The sequence below is a fragment of the Dryobates pubescens genome, chromosome 13 (assembly GCF_014839835.1).
Source record: "Dryobates pubescens isolate bDryPub1 chromosome 13, bDryPub1.pri, whole genome shotgun sequence".
Taxonomy (NCBI): domain Eukaryota; kingdom Metazoa; phylum Chordata; class Aves; order Piciformes; family Picidae; genus Dryobates; species Dryobates pubescens.
In genome coordinates, this window is record NC_071624.1 from 22,173,079 (window position 1) to 22,190,704 (window position 17,626).

General features: G+C 56.5%; 1 protein-coding gene across 1 annotated transcript; it reads left to right on the forward strand.

Annotated features, from left to right (window-relative positions):
* Nucleotides 1-310: 310 nt before the first annotated feature.
* On the forward strand, nucleotides 311-15,987 carry RFFL (ring finger and FYVE like domain containing E3 ubiquitin protein ligase). Its single transcript, XM_054166821.1, has 6 exons — nucleotides 311-548; nucleotides 6,580-6,978; nucleotides 8,397-8,480; nucleotides 10,329-10,536; nucleotides 12,986-13,009; nucleotides 14,008-15,987. The coding sequence occupies exons 1-6, from the start codon at nucleotides 375-377 to the stop codon at nucleotides 14,187-14,189; spliced, it is 1,071 nt and encodes a 356-aa protein (XP_054022796.1). The 5' UTR covers nucleotides 311-374; the 3' UTR covers nucleotides 14,190-15,987.
* Nucleotides 15,988-17,626: the final 1,639 nt, after the last annotated feature.

Below are 17,626 nucleotides of genomic sequence, written 5' to 3' on the forward strand. Positions count from 1 at the left end.
AAAGCCGGGCAGTGGGTCATGGCTGGCGTGGAACAGGGGCAGCCTCTTGGGGCGGACGTGGTCAGAACCTCATCCAGCCAAGAGGAGCACAGCAGTTATCTTATCTTCCCTGTAGTATCCTGACCCTAAGACATCCCAGCACTAGCCATCCTGAGCTTGATTTGTCCTTCCTCACCAGGGGCTGGACCGGGCATGTGGGTTGGGCACGTGCCTGGCAGTGGGAGGAAAGACCACAAGTTGCAGAGACTGCCACAATGGAACTGCTGATGGGAACCAGGAGGAGGAGGAGGAGGAGGCATGCTGTGCTCTCCCTGCAGCCAGCAAGTTCTTTCCCCTGTCATTTCTAAGCAGCATCTTCTCCACTTGCAGTTACTATGTGGGCAAGCTGCTGCAACTGGTTGTGTCTGGATGGCTCCCCCGAGGAGATGCAGCCGGGAGCCAGGGCCCAGGCCTACTCCAACCCGGGCTACAGCTCCTACCCATCCCCCACCGGCGCCGAGCAGAGCTGCAAGGCCTGCGGGCTGCACTTCGACAGCTCCTCCAGCAAGGTGAGTCACCCAGCGCCGCTCTGCCTGCCAGCCAGCCGCTGAGCCAGCCTGCAGGGGGGTGTGGGGGATGGAGGACAGCCCCCTGGGCCAGGCCAGCTTGGCTTCCCTTCTGTCCTTGGCTGTTCTCCTGCAGCGTGCAGGCACAGCTAAGGATGGCTGCAAGGGTGGCAGTTAGCCTTTGGTAGGCTCATGCTGAAAGGAGGAAGCCAAACTGCTCTTGGGCAATCCAAGGAGCATGATCTTGAAGAAGAGCTTTGTGATGTGGTAATTAAAACCACTGATGGCCTTTAAATGTTATGGGAAGGAGGAGAGCAAGCACTGTGAGGAGAGGCTGAGGGAGCTGGGGTGGTTTAGCCTGGAGAAGAGGAGGCTCAGGGGAGACCTTCTTGCTGTCTACAACTACCTGAAGGGAGGTTGTAGCCAGGTGGGGGATAGTCTCTTCTCTCAGGCAACCAGAACAAGAGGACACAGTCTCAAGCTGTGCCTGGGGAGGTTTAGGCTGGATGTGAGGAAGAAGTTCTTCCCAGCAAGAGAGATTGGCCCTTGGGATGTGCTGCCCAGGGAGGTGGTGGAGTCCCCATCCCTGGAGGTGTTCAAGAGGGGATTGGATGTGGCACTGGGAGCCATGGTTTAGTTGTCAGGAAGTGTTAGGTGTTAGGTAATAGGTTGGACTTGATGATCTCTGAGGTCTTTTCCAACCTGTTTGATCCTATAATTCTATGAATCTGTGCTTGCAGCTCTTGTTGCTCCCACTGCAGAGCCCTGTGGGTTTGTGGAGGGTGTGTGTGTAAGCAGTGGCAGGACTAGGGGCAATGGTTTTGAACTAGACAAGAGCAGGTTTAGACTGGATGTGAGGAACAAGTTCTGCACCATGAGGGTGGTGGAACACTGCAGCAGGTTCCCCAGGCAGGTGGTTGAGGCTCCATCCCTGGAAATGTTCAAGGTGAGGCTGAACAAGGCTCTGAGCAACCTGATCTAGTGGAGGATGTCCCTGCTGAGTGCAGAGGGCGTTGGACTGGGTGGCCTTTGGAGCTCCCTTCCAACCCAGACCCTTCTATGATTCTGAGTGCTGAACCCCACTCCAAACCACCCCAATCCACCTTACTCTCTTTGCCAACTTCATTTGTGAGACCCAGATGCCAAAGTAACTGCCACAAAGCTTTCCACTGAAGCAAAGCCTGCCTGTGGGCAGCACTTGGGCATGGTGGCTTCTGTACTGCTGCTTGAAAACTGTTGCAGTGAGGGAAGTTGTTCAGTGTCCACATGCTGTGGCTTAATGAGTGTCTCTCAACCCATGTAACTGAACTTAGCAGGCTGAGAACTTAAAGGGGAAGAGGAATCTTGGCCACAGCCCTTGGGACTAGTTGGGGAAGTTCATCAGCTGCCCTCTCTCTTGCACTCTCTCATTCATGCCTGCTGGCATGTATCTGAGAGGTGGTGAGCCTGGGCAGAGCTCTTGCTCTCCACTGACAGAACAAAAGGAGGTCTTCTGGGTTTTGGCAGGAAGAAGTGGTGTTGCTCCAGAAATCACTGGGAATTAACCTTTTGGTAATGCAGTTTGAGGGGGAGCATCTATGCAGCAGTGTGTTTGGGGTAGTAAGGCCATACCTGGAGTCCTGGGTCCAGTTCTGGGCTCCCCAGTTCAAGGGAGAGAGTCCAGCAGAGGCTTTGAAGATGCAGCTCTGTGAGGAGGAAAGGCTGGGAAGCAGCTCCAAGGAGAAGGAGCTGGGAGTGATGGGGGACAACAAGGTCCCCATGAGGCAGCAATGTGCCCTGGGGGCCAAGAAGGCCAATGGGGTCCTGGGGGGCAGGGAGAAGAGTGTGGCCAGCAGGGCAAGGGAGGATCTTCTGCCCCTCTGCTCTGCCCTACTGCCTCTACATCTGGAGTGCTGGGTCCAGTTGTGGGCTCCCCAGTTGAGGGGAGACAGAGAACTGCTGGAGAGAGCCCAGGGGAGGCTGCAGAGCTGCTGAGGGGCCTGGAGCAGCTCTGGGAGCAGCAAAGGCTGAGAGCCCTGGGGCTGAGAGCCTGCAGAAGAGCAGCCCCAGAGGGCAGCTGAGCAATGCTCAGCAAGAGCTAAAGGAGCTGTGGGGGGCAAGAGGCTGGGGCCAGGCTCTGCTGAGTGGTGCCCAGGGCCAGGCCAAGGGGCACAGGGTGGAGCCCAGGAGGTTGGATGTGAAGAGGAGGAGAAAGTTGTTTGTTGTGAGGGTGCTGGAGGCCTGGAGCAGGCTGCCCAGAGAGGTTGTGGAGTGTCCTGGTGTGGAGAGCTTCCAACCCCCCCTGGGCATTGTGGTGCTGGGCATTGTGCTGTGGGTGCCCTGCTGTAGCAGGGGGTTGGACTGGGTGATCTGCAGAGGTCCCTTCCAGCCCCCACTGTGCTGGGGCTCTGCAGATGCTTGGGCTTTGGCAGGTTCTGGGCCAGCTGGGATGGTGCAGCTGTCCTCAGCAGTGTGATCTGTCCTCACCCATGCCTGTGCAAGGAGTTACTCTGGATCCAGTGCTCACTACTCTGTGTAACAAACAGTGGGTATAGATGGTTCTGCTTTTGACATGAGAGCAACTCACCTGGTTCAGTGTGGGTTGTGCAGTAGCAGTGCCAGGACCACATTCCCTTTTGAGCTGGTGTCCTCTAAAACAGGTGCTCTGGTAAACAGCTCTCTCTGGAGCAGTGTCTTGGCAGCTCCAGACACACAGCAGCACACTGCCTGGCTGAGGCTAGGCACAGCTCTGGTCTGCAAACTGTGGAGGATCTGCTGAAGCAGTTGAAGAGGTTTCTGCCATCCCTGCTGGAGCTGGCTGTGGGTGGAACTGGGGCAGCAGAGTACAGAGTGTGCTTGTCTCAGCTGCTCACATGCCCTGCAGGCTGCCAGCAAAAGGCAGTTTGAGGTTTATACTTCTGTACCATGAAGGGGGCTCCTCAGCTTCCCTTCTGCCACCACAACTACCATGTGGTGATCCCTGGGACTGCCCTGAGCTAGGTGGCTGCAGGTGGCAGACTTCAAACAGTGCAGGAAGGTCTCTAGGTTCATCCCTCAGGGCTGGGTCGGCAGGAGAGACCTGAACACAGCTAGTGAAACACTGACACCTTTGTGAGCCCTGGGAAGTCTCCAGTGCTCTTGGAGGCTCTAAGGAGGCTGTGAAATGTCCCTGTGCTGCAAGGGGAGCACTCTGCCTTCCCTCCCAGGAGGGGCAACAGCTGTGAGCTCTGGTGCCCAGTTAATGTTTTTACTGGAATACAATAGGGGATTCTGCAGAGGGACCTTGCCAGGCTGGGCAGATGGGCAGAGGCCAACAGGATGGCATTCAACACATCCAAGTGCCAGGGGCTGCACTTTGGCCACAGCAACCCCAGGCAGTGCTACAGGCTGGGGTCAGAGTGGCTGAGAGCAGCCAGGCAGAAAGGGACCTGGGGGTAGTGGTGGACAGCAGCTGAACAGGAGCCAGCAGTGTGCCCAGGGGGGCCAAGAAGGCCAAGGGCATCCTGGCCTGCATCAGGAACAGTGTCCAGTGGGGATTGTTTAGAACTTCCCATTATTTTCCTTCCCCCCCCAATGGTAATTTGTTTACATTCTACCACTTTCTGTTCAGGCTCTGTGGGTAATTTTAAAGGGACAGCCTAAACCTTCCACATTCCTCCCTGCCTGCCCCTTTTGCTGCCTGCAGTGCCTCCAGCTGGCTGCCACTTCCAGGAAGATGCTTCTCTTTGCACACTTACAGAAGAAGCTCCTGGCAGGCTGGGGTCTAAGGTTATTGCCCCCCAGCAGCAGCTGCAGTGGGAGCTGGAATGCTGGCATGTGCTCATTGCATCCTGCCTGCTGAGAGCAGCTCAGCCCCATCCTGCTGTCCCTGCTGCCACAGCAGCCAGCAGCAGCCCCCCCAGCCAGGACAGGCCTCCTGATTGGAAGCCTTTCCCTGCTGTCCTGTGGCTCTGCTGCCAGCCAGCAGCAACCCCTCAGGAGTGCTCTGACCTTGTACCAAGGGGCTTGAGTTTACAGCATTTGAAATGAATCATTCTGTGGAGAGCAGTGACTTCCAGCCAGGGCTCAGCCAGCTGGAGCTGTGCAAGCTGCTTGATACTGAGAAAGGACAAACAGCTTCTGTGCCTGCCTCAGTACCTGATGCTCAGACACAGGCTGGGGAACTGCTTCTCTCTGAAGACGAGTCCCAGTGGTGAACTGATCAGGCAGAGACACAGCTGGTGTTGTTCTGCTTTCTCAGCTGTGTCATCCTGAGAACCAAGGCAGCCTCCTGTTATTTCTGTTAATTGCTTGTAAACCCCAAGGTGCAGAATGCAGCCTTTGTGCTCTGCTGCTCCATGAGGTACCTCAACAGTGCTGGGGCTGGAAGGTCCTTGGCCCTGCTGAGGGAGCTGGGGTTGCTTAGCCTGCAGAAGAGGAGGCTCAGGGGAGACCTTCTTGCTCTCTCCAACTCCCTGAAGGGAGGTTGGAGCCAGGTGGGGGCTGGTCCCAGGCAAGCAGCACCAGAACAAGAGGACACAGTCTCAAGCTGTGCCAGGGGAGGTTTAGGCTGGAGGTGAGGAGAAAGTTCTTCCCAGCAAGAGAGATTGGCCCTTGGGATGTGCTGCCCAGGGAGGTGGTGGAGTCCCCATGCCTGTAGGGGTTCAAAAAAGGCTTGGATGTGGCACTTGGAGCCATGGTTTAGCTGTCAGGAGGTGTTAGGTAACAGGATGGACTTGATGGTCTTTGAGGTCTTTTCCAACCTTATTGATTCTATGGGAAGTGCAGAAGTTGGCTTTCCCAAGGGTTGGAACAGTCAGGTTCCTGCAGAAGGCAGCATGGAGTGTGAGTGCTTGGAGCTGCTGGGTGGTGAGACCAGAACTGAGTCAAAGCCAAACACTGGGTCTGTAAAGTTCTACACATCTGGGGCCAAATACTTCCAACACCTCCTGCCTGGCACCTGTCTGGCACCCAGACTGCCAGCCTAAGCCACCTCCTGTTGCTGCATAAAGGTTGAGTTCTCTGATGTCTGTCAGACCCAAGTTTGCTGCTTCCTTGTCCTCTAATGGTGAAAAATAAAAGGAAAAAGACAGTTTTAGTGGTTTCAGCAAATTGGAGGGGGACAAAGGTGGGGAGGGAGGTCAGGCATGGCAGGTATTAAATTGATGGACTGGAGAGGAGTGTTTCAGTGGTTCCCCCCAGTGCCAGGGCTCTCCTGAGGCACTGAGCAGTGTGTTTCACTCTGTCATAAAGCCACCCCCAGTGAGCTGTAATTGACTCAATCTGCTCCCTCAGAGATCTCTCCTGGGTTCATCTGGGGCTTAGACTGGATGAGCAGCTCTGGGATAAGGTGCAGGAGAGCTCCTGTCAGCTGAGGGAGCTGTCTGTGGGTTTGTTCTGGGTAGAGTGGGTTGTGCTTTGTGAGATCCTTGGGGTGATCTGCTCATGGGATCAGTCCCTTTCCTCATCCAGGAACAGGAGTACTCACTACAGGAAGGACAGTGAGGGGCTGGGGTGCATCCAGAGGAGGGCCACAAGGCTGCTGAAGAGCCTGGAGCACATGGGCTATGGGGAGGGGCTGAGGGAGCTGGGGGTCTTCAGTCTGGAGGAGAGGAGGCTGTGCTCTCTACAGCTACCTAAAGGGGGTTGGAGTGAGGAGGGCGCAGCCTCTTCTCCTTGATGACAAGTGACAGGGTCAGAGGAAATGGTTTCAAGCTGCACCAGGGGAGGTTGAGGCTGAATATGAGGAGCTATTTCTTCTCCAGCGTGGGCACAGGCTGCCCAGGGCAGTGCTGGAGTCATCGTCCCTGCAGGTGCTCAGGCAGCCTCTGGACCTGCTGCCCGGGGTCATGGTTTAGTGCTGGGTCAAGGGCTGGACTGGCAGAGCTGTGAGGCCTCTTCCAAGCAGATGTTTTCTGTGACTCTATGGCACCCTGGCACTCCACCAGCGAGGAGGTTTTGGTTGTGCTTCAGCAGAGGCTGCTGCTGACTTTGGCTTCCAGCCGCGGGGGGCGCAGCCGCCGTGCACCTCCGCCGCGGGCAGGTCACTCGAACCCTGTCCCCTTCTCTTTCCCAGCACATCTGCTTGGACTGCAAGAAGAACTTTTGTACCTCCTGCTCGAGCCAGCCCGAAGGTGGCCCTCTGCTCTGCCACCTCTGCCGGCGTTTCCGAGCCACGGCCTTCCAGCGGGAGGAGCTGCTGAGGATGAAGGTGAAGGAGCTGCGAGACTACCTGGCCCTGCGGGAGATCTCCACCGAGCTGTGCCGCGAGAAGGAGGACCTGGTGCTCCTCATCCTGGACCTGCAGCCTGTCATCACCCAGGAAGATCAGATAAGAACAAACCCATTCTCTCCCAGTGCCTCTGGACAGCAGGGCTTTGTGATTCTCCCACCGAGAGGCACAGCCTCTCCTACCTCACACGGTGCAGCTCCGCTGTCTGCAGACCCCACCTCGAGGGCAGGAGCTCAGGAGCAGGTACAGCCCCCGGCCAGAGGTGGCTTTTCCAGGCTCATCTCTAGCTCTGCATTAACTGCTAAGGCTTTGCATGAGGTTTCCCCAGGTAGATCATGTGCCAGAAGAGTTTTATCTGCAAGGTGCCTGCTTAAAAGGCAAAGAGGGCTTCTGCTCAGGGCAGAGCACAAACCACTTCAGCTGCATTGCATACATGCTCTTCTCAGGCTGGGTTTGCAGGTTGGGGTGAGGACCTCACACCTTCCCACAGAGGAATTAGGGAAGTGAGATGAGTGACTCTGCACTGCTGTGCTGTGTGAAGCTGTGCCTTGCTGTCACCAGCTCTGCTTTAGAATGGAACAGAATAGAAAATGGAATAGAATAGAAAATAGAATAGGAAAGACCTTCAAGATCATCCAGTCCAACCTCTCACCCAGCACCATCAAGTCTCTCAATGTCCTTCTTGAACTGAGGAGCCCAGAACTGGACACAGGACTCCAGGTGTGGCCTAACCAGTGCTGAGCACAGGGCACAAGGACTTCCCTGCTCCTGCTGGCCACACTCTTCCTGATGCAGGCCAGGATGCCATTGGCCTTCTTGCCCCCTGGGCACACTGCTGGCTCATGTTTAGGCAGCTGTCAATCAGTACCCCCAGGTCCCTCTGTGTCTGGCAGCTCTCAGCCACTCTGACCCCAGCCTGTAGCTCTGCCTGGGGTTGTTGTGGCCAAAGTGCAGCCCCTGGCACTTGGACTTGTTGAATGCCATCCTGTTGGCCTCTGCCCATCTGTCCAGCCTGGCAAGGTCCCTCTGCAGAGCTCTCCTACCCTGTAACTGATCAACTCCTGCCCCCAGCTTGCTGTCATCTGCACATTTACTGCTGATGGACTCCATCCCCTCCTCCAGATCATCAATAAAGTTATTGAACAGGCTGGGGCCCAGCACTGATCCCTGGGGCACACCACTGGTGCCTGGCTGCCAGCTGGCTGTGGCACCATTCCCCACCACTCTCTGGGCTCAGCCTCCAGCCAGTTCCTAACCCAGCTCAGAGTGCTGCTGTCCCAGCCAGGGGCTGACAGCTTGGCCAGCAGTTTGTTGTGGGGGACGGTGGCAAAGGCCTTGCTGAAGTCCAGGCAGACCTCATCCACAGCCTTTGGTCTCCTCAACAGCTCAGGGAGGGGCTGCTGAGCTGCCCCCTGTGTGCATTTGGTCTCCTTGCAGGAGCAGTGTGTGGGATCTCTCTGTCCAAGTCCTCTCAGGGTTCACATGAAGCAGGGCTTTAAAGGGTTGGGTGCTGCACTTCAGTGTCAAATGTTCTACTTGTGTGAAGAGATGCTGCAGCTGCTCCTTCCCAGGCAGGGGCTGCAGCCCTGCTGAAGCACCCAGCTCATTCCTGTGGGCCACACAGAGAGGTCCTGTGGTGAAAGCTTTATTTCCTCTTTCAGGAAGATGGTTTTGTGCCTCCAGGCCTCGTGGGTATGGCAGGAGTGGAGAATGCAGCAGAAGCACCAGCAGAGGAGGAGGCACAGGTTGGTGTGTCCTGGGAGGAGAGGCCTTTGAGAACCACATAGTCTGGGCTGTTTGCTACCACAGGGTCATTCCTGCAGAGGTGGGTGGCTGGGCAGTGGGTCAGGCTGGGCAGTGGGTCAGGCTGGGCAGCAGCAGACCCAGGCCTCCCCTTTTTGTTTGTCATCAAATCACAGAACAGATTGGGTTGGAAGGGACCCTGAAGGTCACCCAGTCCAACCCCCTCTGCAGGCAGCATCCTCAACTAGATCAGGTTGCCCAGAGCTCTGTCCAGCCTCACCTTGAATACCTCCAGGGATGGGTCCCCACCCACCTCCCTGGGCAACCTGCTGCAGTGTTCCAGCAGCCTCCTGGGGCAGCACTTGTTCCTGGCAGCCAATCTCACTCTGATCTGCTCTAGTTTGAAGCCTTTGCCCCAGGTCCTGTCCCTGCAGGCCTTTGCAAACAGCCTCTCCCCATCCTTCTTGCAGCCCTCTTCAGGTGCTGGAAGGCTGCTGTTAGGTCTGGCCTTCCACCTACTGCAAAGCTGGTGTCAGCTGGGCACTGTGATCACAGCATCACAGTATCACCAAGGTTGGAAGAGACCTCAAAGATCATCAAGTCCAACCTGTCTCCTCAGACCCCATGACGAAACCATGGCACCAAGTGCCACGTCCAGTCCCCTCTTGAACACCTCCAGGCATGGGGACTCCACCACCTCCCTGGGCAGCACATCCCAATGGCTAACAACTCTCTCAGTGAAGAACTTTACCCTCACCTTGAACCTAAACTTCCCCTGGCACAGCTTGAGACTGTGTCCTCTTGTTCTGGTGCTGCTTGCTAGAGAGAAGAGACTAACCCCCACCTGGCTCCAACCTCCCTTCAGGGAGTTGGAGAGAGCAAGAAGGTCTCCCCTGAGCCTCCTCTTCTCCAGGCTAAGCAACCCCAGCTCCCTCAGCCTCTCCTCACAGGGCTGTGCTCCAGACCCCTCCCCAGCTTTCTTGCCCTTCTCTGGACACCTTCAAGTCTCTCAATGTCCTTCTTGAACTGAGGAGCCCAGAACTGGACACAGGAGTCCAGGTGTGGCCTAACCAGTGCTGAGCACAGGGCACAATGACCTCCCTGCTCCTGCTGGCCACACTGTTCCTGCTCCAGGCCAGGATGCCCTTGGCCTTCTCGGCCACCTGGGCACCCTGCTGGCTCCTGTTCAGCTGCTGTCAACCACTACCCCTAGGTCCCTTTCTGCCTGGCTGCTCTCAGCCACTCTGACCCCAGCCTGTAGCACTGCCTGGGGTTGCTGTGGCCAAAGTGCAGCCCCTGGCACTTGGACTTGTTGAATGCCATCCTGTTGGCCTCTGCCCATCTGTCCAGCCTGGCAAGGTCCCTCTGCAGAGCCCTTCTGCCCTCTAACTGACCAACTCCTGCCCCCAGCTTGCTGTCATCTGCACATTTGCTGCTGACTGACTCAGTCTCCTCCTCCAGATCATCAATAAAGATATTGAACAGGCTGGGGCCCAGCACTGATCCCTGGGGCACACCACTGGTGCCTGGCTGCCAGCTGGCTGTGGCACCATTCACCACCACTCTCTGGGCTCAGCCTCCAGCCAGTTCCTAACCCAGCTCAGAGTGCTGCTGTCCCAGCCAAGGGCTGCCAGCTTAGCCAGCAGTTTGCTGTGGGGGATGGTGTCAGAGGCCTTGCTGGAGTCCAGGCAGACCACATCCACAGCCTGTGTCTCCATCCTGGGGCTCCTGCTCCTGGGAGCTGGAGGCATTCACCGAGTAAGCAGAGTTACAGCCCTGAGCTCCTGCTAGTGCACAGCTGGGCAGTGGGTGTCGAGGGCCAGGATCATGCCATCTGTGTTCTCTTCCAGTCAACTGACTCAGAAGACAACCTGGTGCAGGGCAGGAAGGCTTCTCTGTCCGACCTGAGCAGCATCACCGACATCAACGCCCTGTCTGTGCGGCAGCTGAAGGAGATCCTCGCTCGCAACTTCGTCAACTACAAAGGCTGCTGTGAGAAGTGGGAGCTGCTGGAGAGGGTCACTCGGCTGTACAGGGAGAAGGACCTCCAGCACCTGGGTGAGCAGCTCAGACCTCTGCCCCTCTGTCATTCCTGGGGACAGCTGCAGGAGGAAATGGAACTGTAAGCAGGAGAAAGGAGGGAGTGCTACACACCTTAGAGTGGAAGTAGCTAAACTCTCTTCACCACCACTGGTAGCTGTTTGAGAGGAGCCTTGAAGGAGCTCTGGAGAAGAGCAGAGCCCTAGGGTAGCTCTGCAGAGGACCAGAGCCTTAGGGTGGCTCTGGAGAGGAGCAGAGAGTTGTGAGAGCTCTGGAGAGGAGCAGAGCCTTAGGGTGGCTCTGGAGAGGAGCAGAGAGTTGTGAGAGCTCTGCAGAGAAGCAGAGCCTCAGGGTGGCTCTGGAGAGGAGCAGAGTTGTGAGAGCTCTGGAGAGGAGCAGAGCCTCAGGGTAGCTCTGCAGAGGAGCAGAGAGTTGTGAGAGCTCTGGAGAGGAGCAGAGCCTCAGGGTAGCTCTGCAGAGGAGCAGAGAGTTGTGAGAGCTCTGGAGAGGAGCAGAGCCTCAGGGTGGCTCTGGAGAGGAGCAGAGAGTTGTGAGAGCTCTGGAGAGAAGCAGAGACTCAGGGTAGCTCTGCAGAGGAGCAGAGCCTTAGGGTGGCTCTGGAGAGGAGCAGAGAGTTGTGAGAGCTCTGGAGAGTGACTTCCCTGGAGTAGCAGCAAATGAGCCTGGGATTCTGTGTGGCTGTGGCAGATGATGCTGGTCACTGCATCACCCACAGAGCAGCTGAGATGGGACTCTGGGTGATGACTGGAGGCACTGGGGTCAGCTCTGATCCCCTGACTCAGGGCAGCTGGCGAAGCCAGCAGGAAAGTGCCACCAGAAGGCAGCCAGGCACTTCAGAGCAGGCCTGTGCACAGTGACAGTGGCTCCCATGGCCCAACTGGGGGTGGCTGTGGGTTGACTCTGCCCTCTTGGATCACCAGAGCAGTCCTGAGCACTGCCTGGGCCTGCCTGGCCTGCACAGTGCAGGCTGGGGAGTGGTGGTGTGGCAAGGGCAGAGAGAAGGCATCTGCCTTGGCTTCCAGTTTGCAGTTCCAGGTGATTAGTGAGACACACAGCTGTCAATTATTGACAAGATTTGGGTTTCAGAGAACCACAGCCTGGTTTGGGTGGGAAGGGACCTCTCAAGGCTTCCCAGTCCAACCCCCTGCAGCCAGCAGGGACATCCCCAGCCCCAGCAGGCTGCTCACAGCCCCACACAACCTGACCTGCACTGCTGCCAGCCATGGGGCAGCTCCCAGCTCCCTGGGCAGCCTGGGCCAGGCTCTCCCCACCCTCAGGGTCAAACATTTCTCCCTTCTCTCCACTCTCAATCTCCCTCTTTGAATTCAAACCATCCCCCCTTGGCCTGTCCCAGGAGGCTTTGCTCAAAACCCCATTCCCAGCTTTCTGGGTGTCCCACCAGAAGGTCTCCCTGGAACCTTCTCTTCTCCAGGCTGAGGAACCCCAACTCTGAGCCTGGCCTCCTAGGAGAGGATTCATAGCTATGCTTCTTTCCAGCATTGTTTTCTTAAGCACTCTGAGCTTTGTCTTCTGTCAATGACAAAAGGTTTAAGAGAGAGCTGCCTTGGCTCTGGGTTTCCCTTTCTCTGCACCTCAGCTTTCCACAGAATCCATGCTGGTGCCTTGGCCACACTCAGCAGTGTTTGGCTGCCACCAATGGAAGTGGCTCAGGGGCTACAGAGGGAGCCACAGATTGCACAGGAAGGACATGGAGCTGATGGAGCAGGGCCAGAGGAGGGCCACAAGAATGAGCAGGGGGCTGGAGCAGCTCTGCTGTGAGGACAGGCTGAGGGAGCTGGGGATGCCTGCAGAAGAGAAGGCTTCAGGGAGACTTTAGAGCAGCCTGAAGGGGACTACAAGAAGGATGGAGAGAGACTGTCTGCAAAGGCCTGCAGGGACAGGACCAGGGGCAATGGCTTTAAGCTGGAGAAGAGCAGATTTGGATTGGATGTTAGGAACAAGTTCTGCACCATGAGGCTGCTGGAACACTGGAACAGGTTGCCCAGGGAGAGGTGGTTGAGGCCCCAGCCCTGGAGATATTCAAGGTGAGGCTTGAGAAGTCCCTGAGCAACCTGATCTAGTTGGGGATGTCCCTGCTGAGTATGGGGAGGTTGGACTGGAGGACCTTTGGAGGTCCCTTCCAGCCCAGACCCTTCTATGATAAATTCCAAGGCTGCCTTACAGCTGGAGCCCTCACTTTGGATGCTGGCTTCTCTTTGTGAAGTGTTGGCTGCTGGGTGAGCTCTCTGGAAGGAGCAGCTTCTGGCCCCTGTCCTGGGCAAGTCCAGTTTGACCCTCTGCACCAGCAAAATCACTCTGGGTTGTCCCCTCCCCCCAGGGCTTTCAGCCCCTGCCCAAGAATGCTCCTGAGGACATACTTCATGTTATTTCATTTCCCCCCTCTTCTCTTTCTCTCACCAAACAACTTTCTGTTCTTCCCTTGCAGTTTCTGACACTGATGATCAAACTGGTGAGTGATCTTCTTTCATCATTGAGTCCAGACACTAACCCAGCACTGCCAGGGCACCACTGAACCCTGGCCCTCAGCACCACATCCCTGTGGCTTGTCAACCCCTCCAGGGCTGGGGACAGGGATGGGCAGCCTGGCCCAGGCCTTGACAACCCTTTAGGGGAAGAATTTGTTCCTCATGCCCAACCTAAACCTCCCCTGATGCAACCTGAGGCTGGTTCCTCTCATGCTGTTGCTTGTTCCTAGAGAATGGAGACCCTCCTTGCTCCATTCATAGGATCAGAGGATGTTAGGGGTTGGAAGGGAGCTTTGAAGGTCATCAAGTCCAACCCCCCTGCCAGAGCAGGACACTCACCTCACTGCTAAGGACCTCAGTGGTGTTTCTGTTCTTGTCACCCAGCAATTCCTGTGTGGCAGCTGCAGCCCTGCTCCATGCCAGCTGGTGGGGCAGACATCCCCAGCAGTGCAGACACAGGAGATTGTCTCCAGTGCCCACGAGGGAAGCCCTGTGGTAAAGCCACCTTGGGGGGCTGCACAGAATACAATAGAATTAACCAGGTTGGAAAGGGCCTTTGAGATCATCCAGTCCAACCTCTCACCCAGCACCATCTGATCAACTCAACCATGGCACCAAGTGCCTCATCCAGGCTCTTCCTAAACACCTCCAGGGATGGGGACTCCACCACCTCCCTGGGCAGCACATCCCAAGGGCCAATCTCTCTTGCTGGGAAGAATTTCTTCCTAACATCCAGCCTGAACCTCCCCTGGCACAGCTTGAGACTGTGTCCTCTTGTTCTGGTGCTGCTTGCCTGGGAGAAGAGACCAACCCCCACCTGGCTCCAACCTCCCTTCAGGGAGTTGCAGAGAGCAAGAAGGTCTCCCCTGAGCCTCCTCTTCTGCAGGCTAAGCAACCCCAGCTCCCTCAGCCTCTCCTCACAGGGCTGTGCTCCAACCCGGTGTCTGATCTGCCTTGTGGCTTGTGTTCTGTGCTCCCTCAGGTGCTGCTGGGCTCCCTGGTGTGGAGGAGAACCTGTGCAAGATCTGCATGGATGCAGCCATCGACTGTGTGCTGCTGGAGTGCGGGCACATGGTGACGTGCACCAAGTGCGGGAAGCGGATGAGCGAGTGCCCCGTCTGCAGGCAGTACGTCGTCAGGGCTGTCCACGTCTTCAGGTCCTAGGGGGGCCTCAGGAGGACTGCTGATGCCTTAAAGCCTCATCTGCTCTTAGGGACATGGTCAATGTTGCTACAGTTAGGTCAGAGATAGGCACATGGACCCCCCTGAAGCTGGAAGTGAGGGAAGGCGAAGCCTGGGAGGGTTGCTCTCCCTCCAGCCTCGCCTGGCTGTGCTCTTCTCTCAGCAGTGCTTTACACCACAGTGCCTGGACTCCTTGGAGCAGCCTGCCAGCAGCAGACAGCCCACACTCCAGAGGAACCTGAGCCACCAGTGCTGGGGGCAGACTGGCTGCTCCACTCTCCACCACAAAGGCCTCGTTCAAAGGCTCTGTTGTCCCTCCAGTAATAAACAGAAGCAGGCTGGGGGCTCGGGATGTGGCCTTGGGTTTGCTGCTTGGGCCTTGCCGCCAGCAACTTCGTTCTCCCAAGACTGAATTGTGCTTCTTAATGTTAGTGTTGTTAATTTAATGTCAAATTCCTCTGCTTGCAGGCCAGGCAGCCAGCCTCCCCTTCCCATATCAGAGTAAGTGTGACCCTAGAGCAGCTGGCATTTGATTTGCAGCGCTGAGAAATGTCAGTGCCCCACGGAGCCTCAGCTGCTCTGCTGCTTGCTTGATGTGCCAGGGAGAGGGAGGTTGCTCCTCTGGCAGCTCTTGGTTCTTTGGACTTCAGGGGCTGTGAACTGCCCTCCCTTAAGGAGCTGCAAGTCTTTGAGAGGCTTCAGTGAGGAAAACAAACAGCTGAAGAGAAGCAAAGGAGGATTCCATTGCTGCACAATCACACTGAAGTGCAGGTGACGTTTAGAGGGGAGATGAGGCAAGCAAGCCACCTCCCCTGAACTGCTAAGAGACAGTCAGGGCAGAGCCTTTTTCACTCCTCAGCTCCCCACATCCTCCCCTCTGCTCAGCTTTTCAGCCCTGCTCTGGTCAGGCTGCTCACCAGCAGCAACTGAATCTGTGCTGTGGCTGTGAGGGGGGCCAGGGGGTGCTGTGGTCAGCTGTGACAAGGACAAGCCCCTGCAGCTGGCCTGCCCAGCACCTTCAGTTGGGCACCTCTCAGTGTGACTGGCTGCCAGCACAGCCTCTTTCACAACCTTGAAGCCTTAAGCTTTCAGCACCACACTCAACTGCCTGTGAAGCTCTCCTGCTGCTGCTGGCTTCCCCCTGTGGCTGCCAGCAGAGAAGAGAGTGAAAAGCAGGTGTCCTGTTGGAGCTGCTGGAGCAAGGGGGTGCAGCTACAGCAAGGCCTGGTTAGGGACGTGCTTAGAGATGTTAACAGCCATCAGCTTCACCAGGGAACACTGCAGGAGGAGCAACTGCTCCTGGCTGCAACCCACAGAGCCCACAGGGTGAAGAAATGTGTCCCTCAGGAGGCAGCAGATACTGACTGGCAAGGTGGGCTCTCAGCTCCACACAAACACAGCAGCTGCTGAGGTTTATTGAACTAAAAGCTCCAATCTTTACCTCCTTCCCTGTTCAGGTTGTTCCCTGATCCTTGGCTTAAGGTTTAGCAGCTTCCAGCCTGAGCAGAGCACAGCTCCAGGTTGAGGCATGGTTAATAAACAGGGAGAGGAGGTAAGCAGTGACTGGGTTTGCTCCTCAGGAGGCTCATGGGGACCTCTGCCAGGGGCACAGCAGTGCAGGTACAAAGTGCTGAAGAGCCTCACTCGATTCACTGTGAAAATCCCTTTGTCAGGTTTTGCAATGAGCTCAGGGCTGGGGAATTGAGAGGCCCCTCCAGGCCAGAGGTAGCTGTAGAGGGTTGGCTTTGTGCTGCAGCAGGTCACTGCCCAGCAGTGTAGTGCTGAGATGCAGCCACCACAGGACTCCAAACCTTGACAGGGGCATAGCTCTTTCTCTCCTCCTGCCTCCTGTCTCACTGGCAAACATGGGTTCTGTCCAGCTGGGTGTGACTGAGGTGTAAGGGACAGCCAAACCTGGAGGAAGCCAAGAAATGAGCCAAAGGAATACAAAGAAATGGGAGTATTCCTGTGCTGGATGTGCACTGCACCTGCTTTAGACTCTTTCCAGAGTTGCTACTCTACTTGAAAGGGCACACTGTGACAGCCTCTTGGTACTCTGAGGGTTGAACTCCCTGGGTTTGGTACAGAAGAAGTCTGGTTTATAATTTTATAATAAAGCTGCAATGTGACTTAGTTAACCCTTTGGTTGCTGGCTCTGTTACCAAGGGGCTGACCCCTCCCAAGCCTACAGCCAGAAGAGGCTGGGGGCTGGCAGGTGCTTCAAGGGCAGCAGTGGGTGGGGTAGAAGTGCAGAGGAAGTGAAGGGAAGAGGTTAACTGAAAACTGCTCAGCAGCACTCTGCCCTCTGGGACAAGTACAAAGGGGAGAGCTCTGAAGCCTGGGACCAAGGGAAGCACTGACCTGGGCAGCTCTTCTGAGAGGCAGATGCACACTGCCATGGCACAGGGGAGTTGGCACAGAGCCCCCCCTCTTTCTTTCCTATTTATCCATATTCAAGCAGGTGCAGGAGTTGTGAACAGCTTCAGCCAGGAAGGCTCTCACCTGTCCTACAAGAGCCAGCTGATGGCAGAGTTCCTTTGTCAGCAACATCCAGCCAAGCACTGCAGGAGGCTGCAGGTCTGTAATGGAAGCTCACCTGCTGTGTTTGCAGACCCTACAGCAGAGGTGGCAGCTGCTGCTGGCCACAGACCTGTGCTGGAGGGTGGAGGGCAGGAAAGCAAACTCAAACCAGGAACATCCTTCGTGTAGGTGGTAGCCAGGCAGCCAAATCACAGTCACAGAATGCATCTGGTTGGAAAAGACCTCAAAGCTCCTCCAGTCCAACTCTCTTCCAGCACCGAAGGGTCAATACTAAACCATGTCCCTAAGAGCCAGGTCCACAGCTGCTGGAACAGCCCCGGGGATGGTGACTCCAGCACTGCCCTGGGCAGCCTGGTCCAAAGTGTGAGAACCCCTTCAGTGCAGAAATATTTCCTAACATCCAGCCTGAACCTCCCCTGGTGCAGCTTGGAAGCATTTCCTCTGGTCCTGTCTCTTGCAGAAGAGGCTGCCCCCTCCTCCCTCTCCCTCTAGAAAGCATGACCCTGCCAGTGCAACCAAGAGCTTCAGAGCTGGTCCTGTTCTGCTGCCCAGGCAGGGAACAACCTCTGGGAAAGAAGTCCTGACAGCAAAGGAGAAACTGCTTCTGTTTTATTTCTTCATCTATAAAAATACCCAAACTTTAAAACCCCAGGGAGCCTGCCCCAGCCCCCGGGCAGGGCAGCTGCCTACGTGCTGGGCACAAGAAGGGATGCAGCAGGGACACCGGGTTGGAGCTGTTTTAATTCATCCCAGGTGCCGGCCGGGGAAGCGCCGGGGCGGACACCTGAGCGTTGCAAGTCTCTCCAGGTCTCCGCAGGGGGAGCTTGTGCCCCCTGCTCCTGCGGCCAGCTGTGTGCCAGGCCCGGCCGGCCGGCGCC